The sequence below is a fragment of the Delphinus delphis genome, chromosome 13 (assembly GCF_949987515.2).
Source record: "Delphinus delphis chromosome 13, mDelDel1.2, whole genome shotgun sequence".
Classification (NCBI taxonomy): domain Eukaryota; kingdom Metazoa; phylum Chordata; class Mammalia; order Artiodactyla; family Delphinidae; genus Delphinus; species Delphinus delphis.
In genome coordinates this window covers 42246015-42273119 of record NC_082695.1, presented here as the reverse complement: position 1 = coordinate 42273119, position 27105 = coordinate 42246015, and the positions used below count along the sequence as shown (strand labels likewise).

Below are 27105 nucleotides of genomic sequence, written 5' to 3'. Positions count from 1 at the left end.
TCTAGCAGTTTTCTGGTAGAATCTTAAGGATTCTTTACGTATAGTATCATGTTATCTGCAGAAAGTGACAGCTTTACTTTTTCTTTTCTGATTTGGATTCCTTTTATTTCTTTTTCTTCTCTGAGGGCTGTGGCTAAAGCTTCCAAAACTATGCTGAATAATAGTGGTGAGTGTGGGCAACCTTGTCTTGTTCCTGATCTTAGTGGAAATGGTTTCAGTTTTTCACCATTGAGAACGATGTTGGCTGTGGGTTTGTCATATATAGCCTTAATAATGTTGAGGTAAGTTCCCTGTATGCCTACTTTCTGGAGGGTTTTTATCATAAATGGGTGTTGAATTTTGTCGAAAGCTTTTTCAGCATCTACTGAGGTGATCATATGGTTTTTATCCTTCAGTTTGTTAATATGGTGTATCACATTGATTGATTTGTGTATATTGAAGAATCCTTGCATCCCTGGGATAAACCACACTTGATCATGGTGTATGATCCTTTTAATATGCTGTTGGATGCTGTTTGCTAGTATTTTGTTCAGGATGTTTTTGCATCTATGTTCGTCAGTGATAATTGGCCTGAAGTTTTCTTTCTTTGTGACATCTTTGCCTGGTTTTGGTATCAGGGTGATGGTGGCCTCGTAGAATGAGTTTGGGAGTGTTCCTCCCTCTGCCATATTTTGGAAGAGTTTGAGAAGGACAGGTGTTAGCTCTTCTCTAAATGTCTGATAGAATTTGCCTGTGAAGCCATTTGGTCCTGGGCTTTCGTTTGTTGGAAGATTTTTAATCACAGTTTCAATTTCAGTGCTTGTGATTGGTCTGTTTACATTTTCTATTTCTTCCTCGTTCAGTCTTGGAAGGTTGTGGTTTTCTAAGAATTTGTCCATTTCTTCCAGGTTGTCCATTTTATTGGCATATAGTTGCTTGTAGTAGCCTCTTAGGATGCTTTGTATTTCTGTACTGTAAGCTGTTATTTCTCCTTTTTCATTTCTAATTCTATTGATTTGGGTCTTCTCCCTGTTTTTCTTGATCAGTCTGGCTAATGGTTTATCAATTTTGTTTATCTTCTCAAAGAATCAGCTTTTAGTTTTACTGATCTTTGCTACTGTTTCCTTCATTTCTTTTTCATTTGTTTCTGCTCTGATATTTATGATTTCTTTCCTTCTGCTAACTTTGGGGGTTTTTTGTTTTACTTTCTCTAATTGCTTTAGGTGTAAGGCTAGGTTGTTTATTTGAGATGTTTCTTGTTTCTTGAGGCAGGATTGTATTGCTATAAACTTCCCTCTTAGATCTACTTTTGCTGCATCCTATAGGTTTCGGGTCATCGTGTTTTCATTGTCATTTGTCTCTAGGTATTTTTTGATTTCCTCTTTGATTTCTTCAGTGATCTCTTAGTTATTAAGTAGTGTATTGTTTAGCCTCCATGTGTTTGTATTTTTTACAGATTTTTTTCCTGTAATTGATATCTAGTCTCATAGTGTTGTGGTCAGAAAAGATACTTGATACGATTTCAATTTTCTTAAATTTACCAAGGCTTGATTTGTAACACGAGATATGATCTATCCTGGAGAATGTTCCATAAGCACTTGAGAAGAAAGTGTATTCTGTTGTTTTTGGATGGAACGTCCTATAAATATCAATTAAGTCCATCTTGTTTAATGTATCCTTTAAATCTTGTGTTTCCATATTTATTTTCATTTTAGATGATCTGTTCATTGGTGAAAGTGGGGTGTTAATGTTCCCTACTATGATTGTGTTACTGTTGATTTCCCCTTTCATGGCTGTTAGCATTTGCCTTATGTATTGAGGTGCTCCTATGTTGGGTGCATAAACATTTACAACTGTTATATCTTCTTCTTGGATGGATCCGTTGATCATTATATAGTGTCCTTCTTTGTCTCTTCTAATAGTCTTTATTTTAAAGTCCATTTTGTCTGATATGAGAATTGCTACTTCAGCTTTCTTTTGATTTCCATTTGCATGGAGTGTCTTTTTTTCATCCCCTCACTTTCAGTCTGTATGTGTCCCTAGGTCCGAAGTGGGTCTCTTGAAGACAGCATGTACACATACGGGTCTTGTTTTTGTATCCATTCAGTCAGTCTATGTCTTTTGGTTGGAGCATTTAATCCATTTACATTTAAGGTAATTATCGATATGTATGTTCCTATTACAATTTTCTTACTCGTTTTTGGTTTGTTATTGTAGGTCTTTTCCTTCTCTTGTGTTTCCTGCCTAGAGAAGTTCCTTTAGCATTTGTTGTAAAGCTGACTTGGTGGTGAATTCTCTTAGCTTTTGCTTGTCTGTAAAGGTTTTAATTTCTCCGTCGAATTTGAATGAGATCCTTGCTGGGTAGAGTAATGTTGGTTGTAGGTTTTTCCCTTTCATCACTTTAAATATGCCCTGCCACTCCCTTCTGGCTTGCAGAGTTTCTGCTGAAAGATCAGCTATTAACTTTATGGGAATTCCCTTGTATATTGTTTGTTCTTTTTCCGTTGCTGCTTTTAATATTTTTTCTTTGTATTTAATTTTTGATAGTTTCATTAATATGTGTCTTGGCATGTTTCTCCTTGGATTTATCCTGTATGGGACTCTCTGCCCTTTCTGGACTTGGGTGGCTATTTCCTTTCCCATATTAGGGAAGTTTTCAAGTATAAACTCTTCCAATATTTTCTTAGTCCCTTTCTTTTTCTCTTCCTCTTCTGGGACTCGAATAATTTGAATGTTGGTACATTTAATATTGTTCCAGAGGTTTCTGAGACTGTCCTCAATTCTTTTCATTCTTTTTTCTTTATTCTGCTCTGCAGTAATTTTTTCCACTATTTTATCTTCCAGGTCACTTTTCCGTTCTTCTGCCTCAGTTATTCTGCTATTGATTCCTTCTAGAGAATTTTAAATTTCATTTATTGTGTTGTTCATCATTGTTTGTTTGCTCTTTAGTTCTTCTAGGTCCTTGTTAAACATTTCTTGTATTTTCTCCATTCTATTTCCAAGATTTTGGATCATCTTTACTATCATCACTCTGAATTCTTTTTCAGGTAGACTGCCTACTTCCTCTTCATTTGTTTGGTCTGGTGGGGTTTTACCTTGCTCCTTCATCTGTCGTGTGTTTCTCTGTCATCTCATTTTGCTTAACTTACTGTGTTGGGGTCTCCTTTTCACAGGCTGCAGGTTGGTAGTTCCTGTTGTTTTTGGTGTCTGCCCCCAGTGGGTAATGTTGGTTCAGTGGGTTGTGTAGGGTCCCTGGTGGAGGGGACTGGTGCCTGTGTTCTGGTGGATGAGGCTGGATCTTGTCTTTCTGGTGGGCAGGTCTGCGTCCGGTGGTGTGTTTTGGGCTGTCTGTGACCTTATTATGATTTTAGGCAGCCTCTCTGCTAATGGGAGGGGTGAGTCCCCGTCTTGCTAGTTGTTTGGCATAGGGTGTCCAGCACTCGAGTGGAGCTGGGTCTTAGCATTGAGATGGAGATCTCTCAGAGAGCTTTCGCCATTTGATATTATGTGGAGCTGGGAGGCCTCTGGTGGACCAATGTCCTGAACTTGGCTCTCTCACCTCAGAGGCACAGGCCTGACACCGGCTGGAGCACAAAGACCCTGTCAGCCACACAGCTCACAAGAAAAGGGAGAAAAAAAGAAAGAAAGAAAGAAAAAATGAAATAAAATAAAGTTGTTAAAATAAAAAATTATTAAAATGTAATTTAAAAAAAGGAAAGAAGAAAAAACGGACAGACAGAACCCTAGGACAAATGGTAAAAGCAAAGCTATACAGACAAAATCATACAAAGAAGCATACACATACACACTCACAAAAAGAGAAAAAGGAAAAAAATATATATTTTGTTGCTCTCACAGTCCACCGCCTCAATTCTGGGATGATTCGTTGTCTATTCAGGTATCCCACAGATGCAGGGTACATAAGTTGATTGTGGAGATTTAATCCGCTGCTCCTGAGGCTACTGGGAGAGATTTCCCTTTCTCTTCTTTTTTTGCACAGCTCCTGGGGTTCAGCTTTGGATTTGGCGCCGCCTCTGCGTGCAGATTGCCTGAAGGCATCTGTTTCTGTTCAGACAGGACGGGGTTAAAGGAGTGGCTGATTAGGGGGCTCTGGCTCACTCAGGCCGCGGGGATGGAGGGGTATGGAATGCGGGGTGAGACTAGACGTTGCAACAGCCTGAGGTGCGCCTGGGTGTTCTCCCGGAGAAGTTGTCTCTGGATCACGGGACCCTGGCAGTGGGCGGCTGCACAGCCTCCTGGGAGGGGAGGTGTGGATAGTGACCTGTGCTTGCACACAGGCTTCTTGGTGGCTGCAACAGCAGCCTTAGCCTTTCATGCCCATCTCTGGTGTCTGCGCTGATAGCGGTGGCTTGCGCCCGCCTCTGGAGCTTGTTTAGGCTGTGCTCTGAATCTCCTCTCGTTGCACACCCCAAAACAATGGTCTCTTGCCTCTTAGGCAGGTCCAGAGTTTTTCCCGGACTCCCTCCTGGCTAGCTGTGGCACACTAGCCCCTTTCAGGCTGTCTTCACGCAGCCAACCCCAGTCCTCTCCCTGGGATCTGACCTCCGAAGCCATAGCCTCAGCTCCCAGCCCCCGCGTGCCCCAGCGGGTGAGCGCACTAGCCTCTCAGGCTGGTGAGTGCCGGCCGGCACCGATCCTCTGTGTGGGAATCTCTCCGCTTTGCTCTCTGCACCCCTGTTGCTGTGCTCTCCTCCGAAGCCTCCCAGCTGCCCACCCTCCGTCTCCACCAGTGAAGGTGCTTCCTAGTGTGTGGAAGCTTGTCCTCCTTCACAGCTTCCTCCCAGAGGTGCAGGTCCTGTCCCTATTCTTTTGTCTCTGTTTTTTCTTTTCTCTTTTGCCCTACACAGGTACATGGGGAGTTTCTTGCCATTTGTGAGGTCTGAGGTCTTCTGCCAGCTTTCAGTAGGTGTTCTGTAGGAGTTGTTCCACATGTAGATGTATTTCTGATGTATTTGTGGGGAGGAAAGTGATATCCACATCTTACTCTTCTGCCATCTTGAAGGTCTCTGAAAAACTATGCACTTTTAACTGGAACAGGAGGATGTTCTGGGCATTAATGTGGACTTGGCATACACAGTGGGTGAAAATGACATGCAAGCTCAGTTCAGTAAAAACAGCCATTGAATTAGAGGTTTGCTGGTGGAAACGGGATTGCAGGTGACATGCTTATCTACACAGAAAACCTCAAGGTAGATAAAAAAAAACAAAACCAAAAAGCCTCCTAGGACCAATGAATGAGTTTAGTAAGGCAACAAGACTCAAGGTCAATACATAGAATAATCGTATTTCTAAATATCATTAAGGTAAAGTCTGAAACTTAAATTTTTAAAAAGCCCGCTTATAATAGCTTTCCCCAAAATGAAATACTTAGGTATCAATCTAACATGTACAGGTATCTGTATGCTGTAAACCACAAGACACAGATGAAAGAAATAAAGGAAAATACAGATAAATAGAGAGACATGCTGCATTCATGGATTGTAAGATTCAACATAGTAAAGATCTCAATTCTCTCCAAATTCATCTACAGATTTAACACAGTTCCAAAAAAAATTTTTTGTGGATATGGATAAGTTGATTGTAAAACTTACATGGAAACCGAAGAAACTAGAAAAGCTAAATCAATTTTTGGGAGAAAAAGGGAACAAAATGGAAAGAATTACACCATGCAGTTTTAAGAATTACTTATATAAGGCTACAGTAATCAAAATTATGTGTTATTGATGAAGGAATCGACACATAGGTTAATGAAACAGAATAGAGAATCGAGAAATAGATCCACATAAATATGGCCGATTTATTTTTGACCAGGGTGGAAAACAATTCAATTGAGAAAGCAGTCATTTCAACAAATGGGGCAATTGAACATTCACATGCAAAAAAAATGAATCTTGAACCTCACACCTTATAAAAAATTAACTCAAAATGTCAACTATAAACTTCTAGCAAAAAGCTTAAGGAAAAATCTTTGTAACTTGGGACCCAGAAAAGAATTCTTAGACATGACAGCCAAAGGCAGGTCTATTTTTTTTTAATTGACAAATTTGACTTCACAAAAATTAAACTTTTGCTCTGTAAAGGACACAGTTAAGAGAATGAAAGAACAAACTAATTTTTCTCTACAAGCTATATGCCTTTCTTTTTCTTGCCTTATTGTACCAACAATATAATGTTGAATAGTAGTGAAGAAAGCAGACATCCTTGCCTTTTTCCTAATCTTTGGAAGAAAGCATTCAGACTTTTCACCATTAAGAATGATTTTTAGTGGTAGGGTTTTAACAGCTGCCCTTTATCAGACTGAGAAAGTCCCTTCTATTCCAAGATTGCTGAGAGTTTTATTATTAATGGATGTTGAAATCTGCCAAATGTATTTCTACATCAATTGATATAGTCACATGGTTTTTCCTTCTTAGACTATTAATATGTTAGATTTTACTGACTAATTTTGGAATACTGAACCAGCTTTGCATCCTTGGGGTAAACTCTACTTGGTCAAGATATATTATTATTTTTATGTATCACTGGATTTGATTTGCTAATATTTTGGTGAAGATGTTTACATCTATGTTCATGAAGCATATTGGCCTGTAGTGTTCGTTGGTATGCTGACTAGATCAGAGTCACATATAACAAATGTGTAGCTCAAGAGTGGTAATAAGAATTAAACATAGTAATATGGGGGTGGCTTCCTGAGCTCCTCCCTTTGGCCCTCTGGCCAGAAAGCTGGGGCTTTAGTTACTCCTCTTTGCCACATAGTTCTGTGACTACATCCATGCCTAGGGTCAAGCAGCAAGAAAAAATGGGGGTGGGGAGTGGGGTAAAAGTGAGATGGCAACCTCACGGCTGGTTCAGAAGTCAGTTTGAATTCTCATCTTCTTCCCCAATTTGCCTACTATTTACTTTTCAAAGCCTTCGAATAGCTGCTCCATGCATTCTGTCCATGTTTTATAGCTGGCAGAAACAGTATGGAATGTTTTTACTCCATCTTAACTGAAACCATTAAAAGCTAGTTTAATCAGAATTCTGACAGGAGGCTTCTGTTATATTATATTCCTACTAGCTTTTACTTCATAAAACTTAAGCCTGCTTGCTCACCTATACCAGTAAACTCTCTCAACTTCGTCCAAAAGGACCTAACAGGCTTGGCAGGTTTTCTTTTAAGGGCATCCTCATTCCTTCCTTAATGGCTAATGAAAAAGGCAGAAGTCTTCATCTCCCTTATCATAGTCTCTCTGATATCAAGTAGAAGTCCCCTAAAATTCAAGTCAGTGCCCTAGAAAGCAACAGAGCAATCATGGTTGAAAATTATTTTATCTCTGGTGTTTAGTACTTGTCTCTGTTCCTTAAAAGTATAACTATGGTAGTACTGACTTTAATCAAGAGCCAAACCACATTAACAGATTACCTTAAAAAATCACACAAGCTCTCAGAGGTAAAACTCAGTAGAGGTACTTCTTGATGTTAAGGACATAATTTTTAAAAAAAACAAAAGATATAGAAAAAATGAAAATGAAAACAGAAACCAAAAGCTTATTAGGCAGAATCAGAGGAGTTACATGAAGAATGAATAAGCTAGTGTCCTACAGCTAACTCCCTCAACAAATATAGGGACATATTTAACAAAAAGGGCTAAATTATCTAGATAATTATGACACTGACATAATGGGAAATCCAAAAATGAGTTTCTTTTTCATGCTCAAGGAAGGCAAGATATAGGGGGAAAATGTAGGCACAGAGAGTACAAAAGATGACAGCAGAGCTGTCCTTCATAACAAATGATCCAAAAATATGAAGTAGTGTCACCTTCAGTCTGATTTTGCTACATACTTTCGGAAAGTATAAAGGTATAAAGCAAAGGAAGGAATTGAGAGGTAAATTAATGAGCCTGTGCTCTAGAGCCCTCATGCCACAACTACTGAAGCCCGTGCGCCTAGAGCCCGTGCTCCACAACAAGAGAAGCCACCACAATGAGAAGCATGTGCACCACAACAAAGAGTAGCCCCTGCTCGCTGCAACTAGAAAAAGCCTGCGCGCAGCAATGAAGACTCAACACAGCCAAAAATAAATAAATAAATATTTTAAAAAAAGAATGTCCTGCTTAGATTTCATAATTACAGTAAACATAATCTTAAACCAAAGGAAAAAAGTTTTGGAACAAGTTCCAAAAAAAATCATCTCCCTACCTTACATAAATTCAAGGATACCACAATTCAAACACAGAATCCTTTTTAACCTCTTAAAGACAATTATTAAGCAGGCATTCTACCAAATCAAACAGTCACAGGGTCTGATTAATTTTTCTCCCAACCATTAAGGCTAATGATATCAGGACACTGTCCAGAACACCTGAGATACTTGGCTTGAAGTTTTTTCCTCCACTGATAATTATTTTAATTGTAGTATAGTTGATTTAAAATACTGTGTTACAGTGGTCACTGCAGCTCTATTTATAATAGCCAGGACATGGAAACAACCTAAGTGTCCACTGACAGATGAATGGACAAAGAAGATGTGGCACATATATACAATGGAATATTACTCAGCCGTAAAAAGAAACGAAACTGAGTTATTTGTAGTGAGGTGAATGGACCAAGAGACTGTCATACAGAGTGAAGTAAGTCAGAAGGAGAAAAACAAATACTGTATGCTAACACATATATATGGAATCTAAAAAAAAAAAAAAGGTTCTGACGAACCTACGGGAAGGACAGGAATAAAGATGCAGACATAGAAAATGGACTTGAGGACAAGGGGAGGGGGAAGGGTAAGCTGGGATGAAGTGAGAGAGTGACATGGACATATATACACTACCAAATGTAAAAGAGATAGCTAGTGGGAAGCAGCCGTATAGCACAGGGAGATCAGCTTGGTGCTTTGTGACTACCTAGAGGGGTGGGATAGGGAGGGTGGGAGGGAGATGCAAGAGGGAGGAGATACAGGGATATATGTATACATATAGCTGATTCACTTTGTTATACAGCAGAAACTAACACACCATTGTAAAGCAATTATACTCCAATAAAGATGTTTAAAAAATAAATAAATAAAATACTGTGTTAGTTTCAGGTGTATAGCAAAGTGGTTCATATATATATATATTTTTTCAGATTATGTTCCATCATAGGTTATTACAAGATATTGAATATTGTTCCCTGTGTTATACAGTAAACCCTTGTTGCCACCTGAGATACTTGGAATCTGAAATGTATACCTGCTGGTCAGCCCTTCTAATCCATCTCTACCTTTCAGGAAAATAGTATATTCCACATAATCTCACTTGAACACTTTTCCCCTTACATGCAAACATAATACCAGGATTTATGTATTATTAAAAAGAAATATAATGTGCTGTATTCATATTAGATTATATAATTTTTTTTCTAGTTCTTACTCTTATATCCTTTTTTTTATTCCCAAACTTCTTTTCATTCCTCTGGAAGGAAAAAAAGAAACCAAAAAAACTGACATATTAGTTTTTGGAAACTGACATACCCATGGGCAATCTCAAGATTATTATATTTAAGAGCTTGATGGCATTTTTCTTAAATGTATCTTAGCTAATGGTTTTAAGCTACTGGTTTTCCCTGTAATACCTCACCTTTCCCTAAATTATGACAGCTCTGTAATACAAGCAGAGATTGTATTGTTACATTCATTTTAAATACAAGGAAACAGGTAAGTTCAAAGAGGTCAAGTAACTTTCCCAAAGTGAAATCTTTCCCAAAGTGAAATCTAGATAATCCACGACTCCTGACTTCTACTTCAATGCTATTTCCTCTATAATACACACCTTTTCTATGAAAAGGATAATACATATCTCAAGACACACAGATCCTATACATCAAAATTAAAGAATGAGTACAACCTTCTGAAGCAGCTCTAAATGAAATGTTATATTTTCTATGTAAGGTTCACCAATCAAGAGATACAACCAATAAAGGTCTCTTGAGAAAATATCCATTAAAAAACCTAGTGTAGCTTTCCTGCTTCCAAAGAGAGAACCTAGTGAATGGTAATTGGATGGTATCTGAACTATGCCAGTTCAAGATGCCAATTCTCAGATTCCCAAATCACAGTATTTTATTTAACTTTCTATGACCATTTAGTCAATGGGAAAACAAAAGTGATAGATTTTAAAGGCCCCCTTCTTTCCCCTCCTAGATTCTAAGTGTGATCTCCAGAACAGTGACAGCAATAGAAAAATCACCGAAAATTTTGTTGGAAATGCAAATTCTCAGACTTCACCCAGGCCTACTGTGTCATAGATTCCTGGGGTGGTACCCAGCAACCTGTGTTTTAACAAGCCCTCCAGATAATTCTTATGCATATCGAAGTTTGAGAACTACTATCTTATTAGACTATCAATGCTTTGAAAACATTGCATTTCTGTTTCTCTGCTATGTATACAAGCTCTTTATAACTTGCCATTTTAAGAACATCTTCTCCATACTACATTAATTTGATTGCACTTTTAATGACAAACTTCAATTTTCCCTGTTCAGTGTTCCATGAGTTTTGGCTCATGCAGAACTAGTATAAAGTTTAAATACAAGTTGCTATAAATTTAATAGTTAGCCTTAACTATCATATTTCACTGACTCCATATCTTTTAAAATTTCATTAAAAAAAATCCCTTGCCCTTTTTGTACCTAAATGATATATCTTCTAATCAGTAATGAGCCTTATGAGTCAGTATTTTATTTATTGTACAATAATGCTTCATGGAGAATTGTATTACTTATAGTTTTTATATCCTATATTTTCTATAAACAAAAATCCAAAGTCCTTCAGGGTACAAGTTTTCTAATCTGTTATGCATTTTAATTATTTAATACTTATTTTTGCCCAGTTTCTACAGGATGCACTGTGAAACTAATGTGCCAGCAGGTACATGTCATGCATTCCTTTTTCTTTCTTCTAATGTCTGATAAAAAATGAAAGTGGGGATGCTAGGAATTGTTAAAAAGAAAGTAAGTGAATTCTTTGTCTCACTCTGCACAGATGGACTAAACTCACATTTCCCAAAGGAGAAAGAAGATATTCAAAGGAAATAAGGGTCACGATATATATAACAAATGTTTAAGGAATCAGGATGTCTGAACTCCAAGGTCAGATGGTTTGCTCTGCAGAACTCTGGATGATGTGGTAAGAAAGGAAAACACTGAAGGCTAGATGGTAATCTAGGACACACAGCACACATTTCAGACAAGTCTGCAGATGCATTAAACAAAAACGTGCCTGCTTGTTTGAAGTCAGAATTTGGCAATTAGTAATCTATTTAAAACCTTTCACACATTGATGGTGAAATGGAAGAATGTCAGTACTTACATTTCAGTAAAAGTATCTAGGGGAAAAAAGCCATCACAATTTAAAAGTGTCCATATTTAAAATATAAACTTACAATACAGAGAGCGAGAACACTTATGACTTTTTTTAAAGGCAAAGATAGAAAAAAGGAAAAAGATGGCCCCAAAGTTGGAACTAAAATGTTTGATATCCACAGACATTTTAGCCAGACAACAATGTTTTCAAATAGATGGATAACCTGTCAGATCAATAAGAATAGTATGCAGCAGGAGCTGCTTCAACGGATTCAGACTAGGCTGGAGGCAAACCCAAAGGCAGCCTACTTTCTTAAGTGCCAAGTGAGAATGACAAAATTGGAAGAAGTCAATAGGAAGGATGAAAAGAAATTAGACATCTTTATAAAAACCTGCTCAATTTAACAGTTTGGCTTTACACCAGAATGCAAAGAAGAAATGCATAGACTCTAAATCTGTATTCGAGAGAAGAAAACCCATGGGAGAAATGACCAAGATCAAAACTCTAGTCCTGGGCTTCCCTGGTGGCGCAGTGGTTCAGAGTCCGCCTGCTGACTCAGGGGACACGGGTTCGTGCCGCGGTCCAGGAAGATCCTACATGCCACAGAGTGGCTGGGCCCGTGAGCCATGGCCGCTAAGCCTGCGCGTCCGGAGCCTGTGCTCCGCAAAGGGAGAGGCCACAACAGTGAGAGGCCCGCGTACTGCAAAAAAAAAAAAACCCCAAAACCCCCCAAAACTCTAGTTCTTAACAGTTGAAAGCAACCATGGATTATAAGACTACGTATGAAGGGGATTCAAGTTGTGATTTAATATTTATACGACAAACATCACTGCTGAAACATTCCTCAGGATCAATAAAGCCTACAACTTCTCTAAACAGTTCTTTGGAGTTCTATATTTGTAAGATACTGTCATTAATCTGTTTCCTACACCCAGCTTGGTAGGTAGGTAGTTACCAGAAAAAGGAAAGCAAAGCAGTTTTATATTGAGCAACAGTAAGGAATCTGTACTAATTTTCACAATCGGACAAAGAAAATTTCCTAAACAGCCAAATACCAAAAAATCACAAACCAAAGCTTTATAGTTTATAGCAGTGTGATAACAATTAGTATATCCCAAATGATAACCTTACAAATTACCATATAAGACAACAATTCAACTCTATATAAAGATAGGGTCAATGATTTTGCAACCAAACAAAATATGGTGTGTTTGATTCTAAATTAGAGCCCCTTAGAATATTAAAGTTATTAAGAACTCTAGGGGGCATGGGGATGACAAAAATGACAATATTTTACTTTCATCCAACATTTGCAACTAATACAGAGTGGCTCTGTTCTTGGAACTGGGCCAATGTATTTGATTCTTTTTTAAATCAAAGATGATTTAGAATAGGAAGCAACCAGAAAACTTTTGAAATATTTTGGAAGGAAAATATACAGTTTTTTTAATCTTGCTAGGAAAAATAAATAAATGGAGGTGCAAAAACAGTGGGGAAAAAAAAACAGGTTTGCTACAGCACACCTGCTCTCATTGAGAGGTTTTTTTTTTTTTCTTTTCACATTTGCTCTTAGAATTTTCTTCAAAAAATGCTGTCCACCTATTCATCCTTCAGGGAATAAAAAACACAATTAAAAGAAAAACAAACAAAAGCATTCCATACAAACCTGAAGGAAAAATTAATCTATGATCCAGATGTTTGTGAAGGTATATGAAAGAAAAACAGACAGGATAAGACCTTTAAGGATAAAGCGGTAAGTTTTCTGATATTTATTTTCCAAAAAGTAGGTGGGATTAGAAGTAAGATAAGCATCTATCAGTCCTAAATGAAAACAAAGAGGGACACTCATGATTCAAAGCAACCAATCAATCTATCATCAAGCCAGGCTTGCTGTAAGATTATAGGTACAGTTCTCATGTTAAATTTTTTAGATAATATTTTTAGATAAATTTTCTGGAAATGAGTAACAGAAATTTTTTGTTGTTGAAAAAAATTGGTTCGGTTTCAAATCCTTTTTAATATTCTCCTTTCCCAGTTCTCTTCACCTCAATCCAGAAACCCCTCCATCCAGAGTTCATGTTTTCTTCCTTTTCTATTTTAGTGAAAACACACCACATTGATTGTAAGAATCTTACTAGATTTCCATTTGCTTTGCCTCGGCTCCTACATTAATCCAAACAATAAGGGCCTTTAAAACATTCATAAATAACCTGCTGCTGCTGGCACCTAGAAGCCGAGTGCAGCAATGTTAAGCAACAACAAATTTCATAGTTCAAGAGGCACAGTTAAGGAAAAAGGTTGCTCAGGAAATCACTCTTATTTAGCACAAAGATCCTTAAAAATTGCATGAAATCAGTCAAGTAACTATAGAAACCAATTTCTTCAGCTCCATATCACACGTCTCACACCTCAATTGTCTTTATTATCGTCTACTGTCAGATCCTTAATCAGAAATGTGAACAGGCTTGATGATTTATTCAGCAGGGAAAAGAATCTGTAGGTCAAGTGAAAAATTTCACACACACACCCATACATACACCATGTCTTCAACCTTAGGTACTTTCATTTCCTTCTGTTCTCAGCAGCTCTGGGGGCAACTCCAGTGAGATCCAATATTAAGGCTCAATTAAAATAAGCTCCAATTAGTGGAGCTTTTTTCTCTGGGGCTAGAAAAGTCAGGAAATGGATATTGGGAAATGTAAAAAGTCAGCTACTGAGAGGAGGCTGCAGACATAAATGAACTTATTTGTTGATTTCTACAGTTGCTATGCAGAGGCCTCTGGGAGTAAAAGCTTAACCAGTCTAAGCTATAAACTAAAACCCCCGCAGCTAAACATGAACTGTGTGAAACAAGGGCTCCATTCCAGAACAGAAAACTGCTGGGCCCAGAAAATTAAAAGCCAGAGGCGTTTTCCATTTAAAACTAAATCCCAGTACCACCTCCCAGCCAAAGAATTATAAGCAGTATCAGATTTACAAAACGAACAATTACCCTGGAAAAATGTAGCCTATTGTACAGTCCCAGATGCTAAATCTCAGAAGTTTCTTTTCTTTCTTTTTTTTTAATCCCACATTATATTCCTCCAAGTGTGCTGCTGTAGTTTACAAAGAGCCATTTCTAGACAGGCCTAAGCCTTGAAAATAAATTTTAAAAAGAGAGCACATAACTCATTGACCTCATTTGAAGTACTGCCCTTGCCTTCAGCAGTTCCTGTCCTTCCCCAAGGCTTCGGCAAATGGTATGCAACAGCAAAATAAACCCTGACCTAATTGCCAGGAGAGAGCTGCCAACCTTCCCTCAAACACAAAGACAAGCATGGTAACTTGAAAGTCCTACCTCTTTGGCTTTCTGCTTTAATCTCAGCTGTTCTGGATCTTCTTTATTGGAACGACTCTATCAAAGGAAAAGAAAATTTTAATAGAAATTACTAGCATCTAAACACCATAGTTGCCGTTAAATATTTAATAAATGACAATTTTCTCTTGTGATTGAAAACCTTAGCTCCAGGGGAAAATGCCTCAATCCAGTCTCGTGCTCTCCCTCCCACCCCCGCCCCTCTCATCATCTGGGCTGGCTGCTGCAGTTCTAGCCCGGAGGAAGCTTATAGAGAAAATGATGCTAACAATGTCAGTCAGGTCCAGTTGAGGCATGACGTTGGTCTTGTTGGAACACTAAAAACTGAAAACTGGATGGTAGAGATGAAGGAAAAGAAAAGGATAACTGTTGGCTCAAATGAATGAAAACAATCAACATTGGCTAATCCTTAGGTGAAGCCATTTTGGTAAAAAATATGGTATTTCAAGGACTATTAGAAACAAGAACGTGATGAACTTTGAACCAAATTTCTCTCTCTTCAAAAGTGTAATTTTTTAAAATTAAGAAATACATCCCAATGTTTTCATTAGAGTATCTTATCATCTTTGGGTCCTCTATAGCACTTAACAGAATGCTGTGCCCAAGAAAATGTTCAATAAATGTTTATTGAATGTCACTTTCCATACTGATTCAGTTTAACATTCAAAAAATGAATAATCTTACAGGACTGCTATAAGAAAAGAGCTACATTCTACATGTAATGCTCTGATGGAACCAAAGGTAAGGAAAGAACTATATTTCTGACACTACAGACATTTGTCCACTGAAAAATATGCTGCGGATAGGTGTATTCTTCTTCTTATTCTAATAAAGTTACCTAACTCCTTATAAATCTGAATATTCCATAACATTCAATAGCAGCTAACTAAAGATAGCTAACAAAATAAAAGCAAAAAGTATTTTCCTATTTACCTAGTTTAACTGATAATGTTTTTACTGATTTATCAGTACTTCTGTTAAAGGAAAACACAAGGAAGAAACTGTTTATATCTGAGTGCCTTCTAATTTTAAACACCTTAATTAAATACCTACATAAGATTCTACCGAAAGCTAATACATTTTTTCTTAATTTTGTCTCCAATCTAATAAAACAACTTCACTCTAGCCCAAACTAAGAAAACTCCCTTGTTATTCTACTTATGTTAGGAGAGAATGAGTATATGTGTATTCACATAAAAATACGGGTGTATATGTATGTGTGTATGTATATGTGTGTGTATATAATTTTTGCCACAGTACAAAATGGGCACATTTGGGTATCAAGTCTTTGTCAGTCAACCAATATTTATTGACTATCCATAGTATATATTCTACTCTGTGTGCCTTTGTTCTAGGCCTTGGAGATATAGAAATGAGGTAACAAGACAAAGTCTCTGCCTTCGAGTAACTTACATTTTAAGAAGAGAAAAATAAAATAATTTTATAGAAATTAAACACAGTTGTGAAATGTAAAACATTTATGATGGGGAAAAATAAAAAACAATGACTGATAGTGATAAGTACTATAAATAAAATAAAATAGGATAATGTGATAGAAAGAAGGGTGTACTTCTGTAGCCAGAACGGGATGGAAGACATCTCTGAGGAGTGACAACTGAGTAGAGATCTGAATGACAAGAAAGAGGCAGCCATATAAAGATCTGGGGAAGAACACTCTTAAGCAGAAGGTGCAGTCACTGCAGAAGCCAAAAAATGGGAATATGGTTGGCATACTTGAGGAAAGAAAGAAGGCTGGTGTGGTTGGAGCATAAAGAAAAGTTGAGAGATAAGGCTGGAGACAATGTGCTGCCTTGTAGGTCATGATGAGGAGTTGGGCTTTGATTCTAGTTGTAAGAAAAAGCCACTGGAGGGTTTGGAGCAAGGTGTGAGATGCCACTGGCAGGACACTTTCGAAAGGTCACTCTGGCTGCCGTACAGACGATGCACTGTATGGGTCCAAGACTGGAGGCACAGGCACACAGAGCAATTAGGAAGCTGTTCTAAAACAACTGCTGTAAATACAAGACTGAGAAAAAGATGAGGGCAACTTGAACCAGCATCATAGAATACGATGATAAATAATTAGATTGAAATACATGTTGGGGGTAGAGCCAACCAGATTTATTGATGGATTGGATATAGGGTGTGAAGTAAAGAGAGGAATCAAGAATGATGCCTAGGATTATGGCCTAAGTAACTGGAAGGATAGAAAATTCCAACTTCCCGAGAAGGTAAAGACCAGCGCAGATTTGGGGAAAGGGAACTCAGTGTTCAGTTTTAGATGCTTCATTAGTAGCCTAGGATACAAACTTGGAGCACAAAGAAAGGTCACTGTGACTGGAGCAGAATGAGTGAAGAAGGGAGGGACATGAGCAAAGTTCAGAGAGAGAGGTGGGTGCGTTTAAAAATTTGGTAGTAAGTTTGGATTTTATTTTAAGGCAAGAGGAAGTCACTGAAGGATTTTAAGCAACAGAGACACATATGATTTGTTACGAAAACACTATCCTGACAACAGTATGAAAAATGGATTGTAGAAGGAAAAGGACATTAGTTAGAAGACATTATAAAGGTCCAAGGGAAACATGACTCAGATCATCTGAGTGATGACAACAGTGATGAAGAGAAGGTGGATACATTTTGGGAACTGAATAGGAAAGTGAACTGGATGTAGGGAGAGAAAAGAGGAAAAGGAGTTAAAGATGACTCCTAGGTGTTTTTGGCTTGAACATCTGGGTGAATAATGATGTCATTTACTGAGTTAGAAAATCTGTAAGAGTAGAAGGTAAAACTACGAGAAAGTGAGAGCAACTATAATATACTACACCGGATAATAACTAAACAAGTATTTAAAGGTTTATAACCTTGTTTACAGCAGAGTAATTGGGAATAAAATACCAATAAACCACCTCGTTACATTGACTGTGTGCTTGCTTATAATACTCAAGGGCTTGAGAAAGAGCATCTTCCTGTCCCAGCAGCCTTTCCCAGTGCAAGAGGGGTCAGAATGGGGACTGAGACCGTGGGACAGTGAGAAGCTGCACAGTGACAAGGTTGTGGTGCACAAGGTTGTGGAGGTCAAGAATGCAGGGTGATGAAGGGCTGGGGAAGACCCACCAAGGCATGGGCCAGTGGGCATGGCGGCCAGTTACATGGGCAATGAAATGAGGGCAGGGGTAACAGTGGCAGCAGACAGAAGAGTCAGTCAGCATGGTTGCTTGGGAGATTAGTTACATTGATCAAATAAATTGAGAACATAAGTAAATATATCGAGGATAATGAGAGTCAGGTTTCTGACTTCAGAGTAAGTACTTATAAACATGGAAAGGTTAAAGCTAGGAAGAACCCTAAGATATCATGGAGATATTCATATAAATTTATAGTTTTATAATGTACACACACAGTAAAATAGTTATAGATCTATGTTTGTGTGTTTATATAGATATGTGTACATATCACATACCATACATGTTTCCTAGATCTGTCCATTTGACAGGCTCTACATGTAATGACACTCTCTTAGCAATGAGCACACTGTAGGCTCTAATCTTGATTTCTGGATATCATCCTCAACTAAAAAGTATATGGTTCCTTGATGAACTGACTGATTCCAGGGCTGGGAAAGGATGAGTAAAAGCTGGGCCTGGAGTATCTTGTGCCTGAAAGTAAGGACATGCTCAGTGAATGATGGAAACATGATTAAAGGACAGAAGTGCCAGCTGGAAGGGTCTCCCACTCAGGAGCAATTTGAGCAACAAAATAAATAATGATAGTAATGGGTTACAACCTGTTGCATCAAACAGAAATCCACGAGCACATGTTGATATAAATGAATGCATGAATGTATGAATGAATGAATGAGAGAGAGGAAAGCTCTTCCACAAAGCAGAGTACTAATAAACATAGACGAGATGATGAGAATAAAGAATCGCCATTTGGCAGCCATCACAGAGGTATCTGATTCACAGGTATCATCTATGGATGCTAAAGTTGCTCTGTGGAGTTTGATGAGGTATGGGATATTAGTATAATGCTATAATACCTTCCTACAGAAAACTAATTGATTACAAAGGCGGAAAGGGAAACTTTAAAATGGAGAGAACTGATCAAGGTTGCCTTTTGATAGAATCAGCTGAGAAGAATGAAGCATCATTTCTATGCATTCCCACCAAGAATGCATGACCCAAGTCAAGTTGTAAGGAAACATAAGATGAACCCAGGTTGAGAGTCACCCTACAGAAGGTAAGGCTTGTACTCTTGTACTCCTGAAACTTGTCAAAGACATGAAAGAAAAAGAGTGAGAAAATCTGACTGAAGGAATCTGATGACAACTGAATAGACACACATTCCTGAATGGGAAAATGGACCATGAAGGAAAAAGAGGCTTGAGATAGCTGGTTAAATCTGAATAGGGTCTGTGGATTAGATGGTAGTGTCATGTTATTCACGTCCTGACTTGGAAGCTTATACAGGAGAATGGCCTTGCTTTCGCAAATACATGCCAGAATGTTTAGGAGTGATGAGACATCATGTCTGAAGCTTGCTTTCAAAAGGTTCAGAGAAAGACTAATTAGAGACAACAGTTCCACAACTTTGTGAATGTACGAGAAACCTCTGAATTCAAAGAAGAAAGAACAAAAGAAAGAGAATAATGATAACGGGAGTGTGCACCTGTGTACCGAAATGATGGAGATGGAGGAAATGCAGTAAAATGTTAAAAATGGGGAACCCCAACTGAAAAGGAGATGTATAGTTCTGGCAACTTTTCTGTAAGTATGAAATCATTTCAAAATAAATGAATTTTTAAAAAAGTGATTAGTATGTGACTAGGAACAAATATTCTAAAAGGGGAGGATTCCAGTAACATTGGAAATCAAAACTGAAGCGTTTAAAACAAAAAATAACACTAGTATCCAACCCTTAAGACTGCTCCCCAAGGCCTACAAAGAAATGTGCAGCAACAAAACGCAAACTATAATGGAACTAGCTCTCACTCCATCTGGCACTAATGGTCCAGGAAAATGCTTAAAGGAGGAAGAAAGAAAATCAATAATAGCCTTACCTGTTCTCTCTTTTAGTATCTCTCTAACCCATTCCTGTTCATCTTCTATTTTGTTTCATATAATCCTAATTATTCCTAATTTTTACCTATAACATTCATGTCCACTTTCCAAATTTTCCTCTCTCAACTTCAACTTGGCACATATTAAATCATATCCCTGAAAAGACCTTGAAAAATTTTAAAACATTTTTACTTGGGGAGGGGGAAGTGGTATGATGCTAGGCACACAGGAATTGAGAATGAGGAGACAAAAGATTATGTCTCATTAAAGTAAATTAACTGAAAGCCACTGTACGACACCATCCTGTGGCTGTGAGAGAATTTATTAGTAATTTCATTTTAAGAAATCCTTCAGAGAAATCTAAAGGCCTAACAAAACCAAGATAGTCAACAAATGATAAAGCCAATTCTGACCTCCTTGCCTGGCCATGTTCACTCATAAATCACATAGGACCTTACCTTGGCTGCTTTAAGTAACATTTCTCTTTCTTCTACATCCTTTCTATGCTTCTCCAGTTGATCTAGCTTTTCAAGAAATTTGAGCTGTGATCTGGTGTCATTAGACAGGATGTAATTTTCACTTGCCTGGGGGAAAAAAAAAGTTTTATGATGATCCTAGGCAACACATTCTACATTAAGTCTTGTTATAAATCAGCTAAAGACAGTAACACAAACATAGGGAACTAAATTTACAGGAGGTAATATGTTTATTTCTGTTAAGCAAACAACAACAAAATAAGAACTTTAATCATCCTTAAAATTTCAGAGGTGATTAAGCATTGAAATTTCAAAGAGCTTTCCTAGTAAGCTTCATCCAGAGGGGAGGAAAAAGGAATTAAGCCAAGCAGATCCTAATAACTGGAAGTAGAAAGCAAGACAGTGTACCCTTTACCTATAATCTAAATCTTTTTATTTAAACTATCGTCCATCTCAGCAGACCTTAATGATTAATTAAATCGTAGGACTGTGAAAGACAAAAAATAAGAAACAATCATCTCACTGAAAAATATACCTAAGATGAAAGTTATCACCCTTGTTTCTATTGTTGAATTGGTCTAACCATGCCAAGTGAAGGCAACTTCTACCAAAATACGACACAAGACAAAATGGCAAACATTAAAATCCTAAACCCTGTTGTAAGAATTTCCTTAAGCTATGGACTTGGGCAGAAACTATAGTCAAAGAAATTAAGTATACAATGTATAAATGAGAGTCATAACAGAAAAATATAATTATTCATCTTCAATGTTCCATAAAATGATAAAATTTATACTGTTTCATTTATTCTGATATTCTACAATGTAAAACAGTGCTTTACAATCTAAATATTTTGTAATTTTATCTGATATGACCACCTATCTCTCCTCCTTTAATACATGTATGCTTGTTGGGGGTGGGGTGACTTCCTGCCATCTACTCATTTCAGTAATTCAGACATCCAAGCTATAGGAGGGAGACTATAAAATAGGAAAACTGAATGTTTTTAAACGTTTAGTCCAACGGTCAGTGCGTGGCTTGGAAATCTGGGTACAGCACCATTCCCATCTTTGTTTTATCCCATGCTTATGGTTGATTCAATTAACTGGGACTGAGAGATTTCATATGCCCAAGATTCTTTTTAAATTAAATTTTTATTGTTGGTATTTAACTAGATCCAAAGAGTATTACATAGAATAATGAACAAGGATGTATTAGTGCTACTTATTTTACTTTGTGTTTAATACAAAAAGAATTCTCAAATGTTTTTAAAGTTAAATAATACAAGATAGAATATGGAATACATTATAAGCCAACCATACAGGCATAAACATAATAACCAGTGGTTTCTTAAATACTTCATTTTTACCATTTTTGTGTTCATATACCCTGGAGATAATTTACTGACAGAATTTAATTTAAAAGGACAGCAAATGCTAAATTAAAAAGACGCACAGACTTTCTAAATTTGAACCCAATCTCATTTCCATGCTAAGATTCCTTCTCTCTCTTCCAACTCAGTACAACTGCCTCTTGCTTAATGCATCCTTCCTTTACTCTTCCAGTCCTAAACAACTGAGTGTCTTCCCTACTTCTACTGAGTCTCCAACTTTATTTAAATAACAGTACCCCAATCTTATCATGATGCTTCCTGTCTACCCAGCTGGTCTAACTGAAGTCTTCTTGCACCACAGAGTCAGGTGGTTTAGCAGTGAAAATATAAGGACTCAGACCAAACAATAACATCATCAAGTGAATCCCATCTAAAGAAAAGTACTACAGTCCCTTTCAACTGGAAAACATGAAGTTTCTCCACAGCCACTGGCACGTAGAAGACTCTAACATATCTTCAGTGGGAAAAAACCTGGCAGCAAGATCAAAAGCTTTGTATCACATGTGTCACTTTCTACTTGTTTAGTTAAATCTCAGTTTATGGACTATGATTAATTAGAGAATTATGTCTAACCAGGTGAAAGATTATCAAAAGTAGAGGGATTTCAAATGGAAAGAGATGGTGGGATTTTGCTTTTAATAAAAGTAGCTCACTTTTGTGAAATTCATGGAGTAAAATTTCCCATACTGTACAGATAAAAATAAATCCTATCAGGGATGAACTGAAATGTAAGGACAGGGCTCAATCTGTGACACAAAGATTATTACAATCAAAGTCTACAAAATAAGTATATAATTTTGAACTAGATCCAAATATAATTAAATGATTATTATTTCTGTTTAAAGAAGGATGATCGTGTAGCTGCTTTTCTATATGTGCAAATTCACACAGTGGCATTAGCTGTATTAAGGAATAAGTGTGGGGAAAGGCGGACAGGGGAAAATCAATCAGGATAGGCAGTGTCAAGACGGAAGGTTAAGAAGGTGTTAGCTTTAAGCTAAGTTACTGAGTTTCTAAGTGGGGTAGATACTATCCATTTTGCCTGGGGCAACTAAATCCTTGGAATATGTGTTATTGATATACACTAGAAGAACTACTCCACCTGAAGGCTATACATAATAGAGCTTTGGATGGCATTCTGGATAGTAAACATTACTTGGAAAAATTCTATTCCATACTAAATGCACATGCTACATTTTGTATAGAAACTGCCTACTGTAAATGAAAGTGCACTCATGTATATCTGATACAACAGGGTGTTTGAGGCAGGAAAAGGGGAGAATCCAGATGTGAAAAATTATAAGGCTCTTTAAAACGCTACAGTAAAAAGACAAAAAGGAAGACTAATCCCCCCACATCCCAAAAGTGAAGGTAAATTGTAATCAATTTAAATTAGGTTACTGCAAATTCAGGATGCTAATTGTAATCCCCAAGGTAACCACTAAGAAAATATCTAAAAAATACACACACACACACACACACACACACACACACACACACACACACACGTGCAAAGGGAATCAAAACAATATACAACAATGAAAAAAATCAAACAAAAAAGAAGGCAGTAGTAAAGGAATGCCAAAAAAAGCCGTAAAACACACACAAAAACAGAAATAGCAGAAGTTAAGTTTTTCCTTAATCAGTAATTACTTTAAATGTGAATGGATTAAACTCCTCAATCAAAAGGTAGAGACTGACAGAATGGATAAAAAGCAAAATCCAACGATATGCTGTCTACAAGATATTGGCTTTAGATAAAAGCACAAATAGGCTGCAAGTCAAAGGATGGAAAAAAAATATTCCATGCAAATAATAACCAAAAGAAAGCAGGGGTGGTTATACTAATATCAGCCAAGACAGACTTTGTGTCAAAAACTGTTAAAAGAGACAGGACATTATATACTGACAAGAGTGAATTCACCAAGAAGATATAACAAGAAGATATACACACTAGACAACAGAGCCTCCAAATATATGAAGCAAACACTGACAGAACTAAAGAGAAATAGTTTTACAATAGTAGTTGAAGTCTTCAATACCCTACTTTCAATACTGGATTGAATACTTATACAGAATATCAATATAGAAATAGAAGACCTAACACTATAAACCAACTAGATCTAACAGACATATATGAACACTCCTCCCCAACAACAGAATACACATTCTTCTCAAGTGCACATGGAACATTCTCCAAGACAGACCATATGTTAGGCCACAAAACAAGCCTCAATAAATTTAAAATGATTGAATTGTGCTAAGAATATTCTCTGACAACAATGGAATGAAGCTAGAAATCAACAACAGAATGAAAGCTGGAAATTTCACGAATATGTGGAAATTAAACAACATACTCTCAAATAACCAATGAAATAAAGAGATCTCAAGGGAAATTAGAAAATACCTAAGAGATGAATGAAAACAAAAACACAATGTACCAAAACGTATAGAATGCAGCAAAAGCAGTGCTCAGAGAGAATTTTATAGCAATAAATAAATGCCTACATTAAAAGGGTAGATCTTAAATCAGTAACCAACCTTACATCTTTAGGAAACAAAATGAGAAATGAAAGTAGAATCATTACCACTGAACTTACAGAAATAAAAAGGATTATTAGAGAATACTATGAACAACTGTATGCCAACAAATTAAATAACCTAGAAGAAATGGACAAATTCCAGAAGCACACAAAAATAAATACTGATAGTAGGGGTTTTTTCACAGCTTTTTCTGATGATCATATATTTTTAAGTCAGTCCAGTAAATTCTCACAAAGATTTATACAAGTGAGGACCTCAGCAACTATAAATAGTTCTTCCAAAGTTCTAAATGAAGCAGAAAGGAGAGAAAACAGAATGATTTCCTCCAGGAAATTTACCGGTGGTAGAGTGGCTGATCTTCCCTAGATTGCTTTTAACCTATGTGTAGGACATCATGACAATGACCATTCTTGCAAACTCAAAACCTTATAAGGTTACCCATATACCACATTGTACAAAATCTACCTATGAACATTTCTTGATATAGGGGGAAAAGGTTATCTTTTTCAACCCTCATTACCCAATACATTTGTTCTCCATCCAAACCATAATGCAAATAAATCTAATGCTTTCATCTTGATGATGGCAAGTGATTTGGTTCACACTACTAGGGATAAGATAGGCTATTCTTGCATTTAATTTTTTATAAAAGTGGTCAATATAAATAATGAGTGGCACCAATATTAGCACTCAATGCAATCATTTAACTTATTAAAAGGAACAGGAGTGCTAGCAGAGAACGGATCACTGAAGAGAACACAGCTATCCAATACATTATCCCTTCTAACATATCCTCCCTCCCAGTCAAGAGCTTTAGGAGGAGAAGCCTCAGGCAGAACAGATGCAAATTTCAATGTACAGTGACACAGAAGCTTTGGATACCATTTGAAACCCTATTTTATTTGTCATGTAAGCGTATCTAAATAAGGCAAATTAGGAATGAGACTTATTTTCTACCAATATGAAACATGTCTCGACCATTTCCTTGAAAAAATATACTTAGAATATGAATCCATATCAAAAAACTACCTTTAACACAACAAAGAAGAGACAGAAGAGTTTGTTCTTCTTTAAGGATTTCCTTTACCTTGTAAGTTGTCATTCGATGCTGAGCGATTGTAGTCAGTTTTTCTAGAAGGCCTCGTAATCGCTCCTGTGTTGCATGGGAGATCAAGTTCACAGCATCAGAGTTAAGTTCTGTAATGTCATGCTTTTTACCTGTGGAAGCAGAGAAAATCCATTACGTGTTTTAGTAGTGGCTGATAATTGAAATAATTAGCACAGCAGGTATTCTGTTCCCCCTGGAAGTCATACCCATTATGAATAAAGGTTTGGAGATTATGATTTTCCTGGTAAAGTCACAACTTCAAAGATCTTAGACATTACATTAATAAAACCTAGCCTGAAGCCTCAGAAAATATAGACATTGTTTCACTTAGCCTCTAGACTCATTCTCCTTGCAAGGTCATTTATAGGACAAAGTTAATAAGAACACAAATCAAGTCTAGTGTTCAGGGAGGAAAATGGTAACTGCAGAAATCAGTGCTATATTCTGTTAATTTTAGTCATTAAAAAAATAGAAAATTACATTTTGCCGTTTGACACTGTTAACAATTTATGACATTTATTTCAGTTAATTCAGATTGTGAGTCTCTGTTAATAACTTGTCTGCATGACACACCTATACACCTTTTGTCCATTACCAATCATGCTTATTTTGCACTAACTCATGTTCCATAAGCTGACCTGGTAATTAATTTACAAGTTGAAATGGGTTCAAAGCCTCATCATTTTACCCATCAATTTGAAAAATTTCTCTTTCACTATATCTCTTTCCATAAATAAACCAAACTTCTATTCTTCCTTCTGCTAACTAGGAGGAAAGTTTCAAGAAAACAAAGCAGAAGCTCATTTATAAATCAACCTTATCAGTTTTTAAATACTAATTCTCCAGCTCAGTGAAACTACCTGTATCATCAGAGACCTAACTCTAAAGATACAGGTAATTAGGTAAGCTCATTTAAATGAGCTTTTAAATAGTGCTATTGTGTTTGTTTTTAACATATGCATTTATAGAAATTTAAAATATATTATTGTTTGATTTTGCACTCTATCTGAAACATACTCATATACTCAAAGTGTGAATGAGTATTGCAAAAAACAAGCTTTAATTAAAAGCTAACAATTCTTAAACACATTCTTTGACATTATTCTATAACAAATGTTCAACTTAATTCAAAATGTGGGCTATAGTAAATCACACAGGAAAACGATATAAAATGATTCAGCTTCTCCTATAACAAACCTTCAAAACAAAGCAGTTCATTACTTTGTAGCAAAAATGAATTAATCACCAAGTTATGATTCAAGGGGGGGGAAAAACACTAAAAAGTCAAATCTACTTTACTAAAACATCAGCATAAACAAATAGTGGGGGCCTTCTATAGAAGGAATAATGCAATTTCAAAACAATCCAGTGATTAAAATTATAATTAAACATAGAGTATATAGAGGATGACATGCCAGTTAATGCCTAAAGAAAGTGAACATTTAAGAATATATAGTGTTGGGCTTCCCTAGTGGCGCAGTGGTTCAGAATCTGCCTGCTAATGCAGGGGATACGGGTTTGAGCCCTGGTCTGGGAGGATCCCACATGCCGCGGAGCAACTGGGCCCGTGAGCCACAATTACTGAGCCTGCGCATCTGGAGCCTGTGCTCTGCAGCAAGAGAGGCCGCGACAGTGAGAGGCCTGCGCACCGTGATGAAGAGTGGTTCCCGCTTGCCACAACTACAGAAAGCCCTCGCACAGAAACAAAGACACAACACAGCCATAAATAAATAAATTAAAAAAAAAAAAAAGAATATATAGTGTTTGGGGAGAAACTTTGAAAATAATTTCATATGTATTTATAAAACAGAAACCTACGCTAAAGAAATATCCATATTTTTAAAATA

At 36.9% G+C, this 27105-nt stretch overlaps 1 protein-coding gene across 1 annotated transcript in view; it reads right to left on the bottom strand.

Moving 5' to 3' along the window:
• Positions 1 to 27105, bottom strand: part of TAF4B (TATA-box binding protein associated factor 4b) — a 113366-nt gene that overhangs the window by 31313 nt on the left and 54948 nt on the right. The window contains exons 11-13 of the mRNA XM_060028825.1: positions 25238 to 25368; positions 20196 to 20321; positions 14660 to 14716 (exon numbers count right to left, since the gene is read on the bottom strand). Coding sequence (XP_059884808.1) covers positions 14660 to 14716; positions 20196 to 20321; positions 25238 to 25368 — 314 coding nt within the window. The remainder of the gene's footprint in view (positions 1 to 14659; positions 14717 to 20195; positions 20322 to 25237; positions 25369 to 27105) is intronic.